General features: G+C 37.4%; 1 protein-coding gene across 1 annotated transcript in view; it reads left to right on the forward strand.

Annotated features, from left to right (window-relative positions):
- Window positions 1-745, forward strand: part of IDE (insulin degrading enzyme) — a 63611-nt gene that overhangs the window by 4223 nt on the left and 58643 nt on the right. The window contains exon 3 of the mRNA XM_015558007.1: window positions 249-456. Within this exon, the coding sequence (XP_015413493.1) occupies window positions 249-456 (208 nt within the window). The remainder of the gene's footprint in view (window positions 1-248; window positions 457-745) is intronic.

A 745-nucleotide genomic window follows, 5' to 3' on the forward strand; every position in this document is an offset into this window, starting at 1 on the left:
TGTGTGAGGAAACTAATGTCCAGAGAGGTTAAAATCTGTCCAAGGTCACCAACTAATTAATGTCAAAAGGTGGAGCTAGAACTAAACAATATTATTTTAGAGCAGCCTATGCTTAGCTTTTTCTGATTGTATGATTGGAGTTGTCATGCTAACAGAAATTTCAAATCATCTGTGACTTATCTGTACTTGATTTCTTTCAACATAAAAAATGATTTATTATATATGTATGTTTTCTCTACTCTTTACAGGTTCATTGTCAGATCCTCCAAATATTGCTGGCTTAAGTCATTTTTGTGAACATATGCTATTTTTGGGAACAAAGAAATATCCTAAAGAAAATGAATACAGCCAGTTTCTCAGTGAGCATGCAGGAAGTTCAAATGCTTTTACTAGTGGAGAGCATACCAATTATTATTTCGATGTTTCCCATGAACACCTAGAAGGTGCCCTAGACAGGTAATGCTGAATACTCTATACATTATCCAACTTTGTGCACTTAAGACATTAATACTAGTAATAGTAACAGTTATTATTTTTACAGAGATGCCTTCACAGCTTTATAGCTTAACAAGAGGTATTTTAGCCAAAACCAGTTTGGCTCAGTGGATAGAATGTCGGCCTGTGAACTGAAAGGTCCCGGGTTTGATTCCGGTCAAGGGCATGTACCTGGGTTGCGGGCACATCCCCAGTAGGAGATGTGCAGGAGGCAGCTGATCGATGTTTCTCTCTCATCTATGTTTCTAAC

This window comes from Myotis davidii, unplaced genomic scaffold (genome assembly GCF_000327345.1).
Source record: "Myotis davidii unplaced genomic scaffold, ASM32734v1 scaffold271, whole genome shotgun sequence".
Taxonomy (NCBI): Eukaryota; Metazoa; Chordata; class Mammalia; order Chiroptera; family Vespertilionidae; genus Myotis; species Myotis davidii.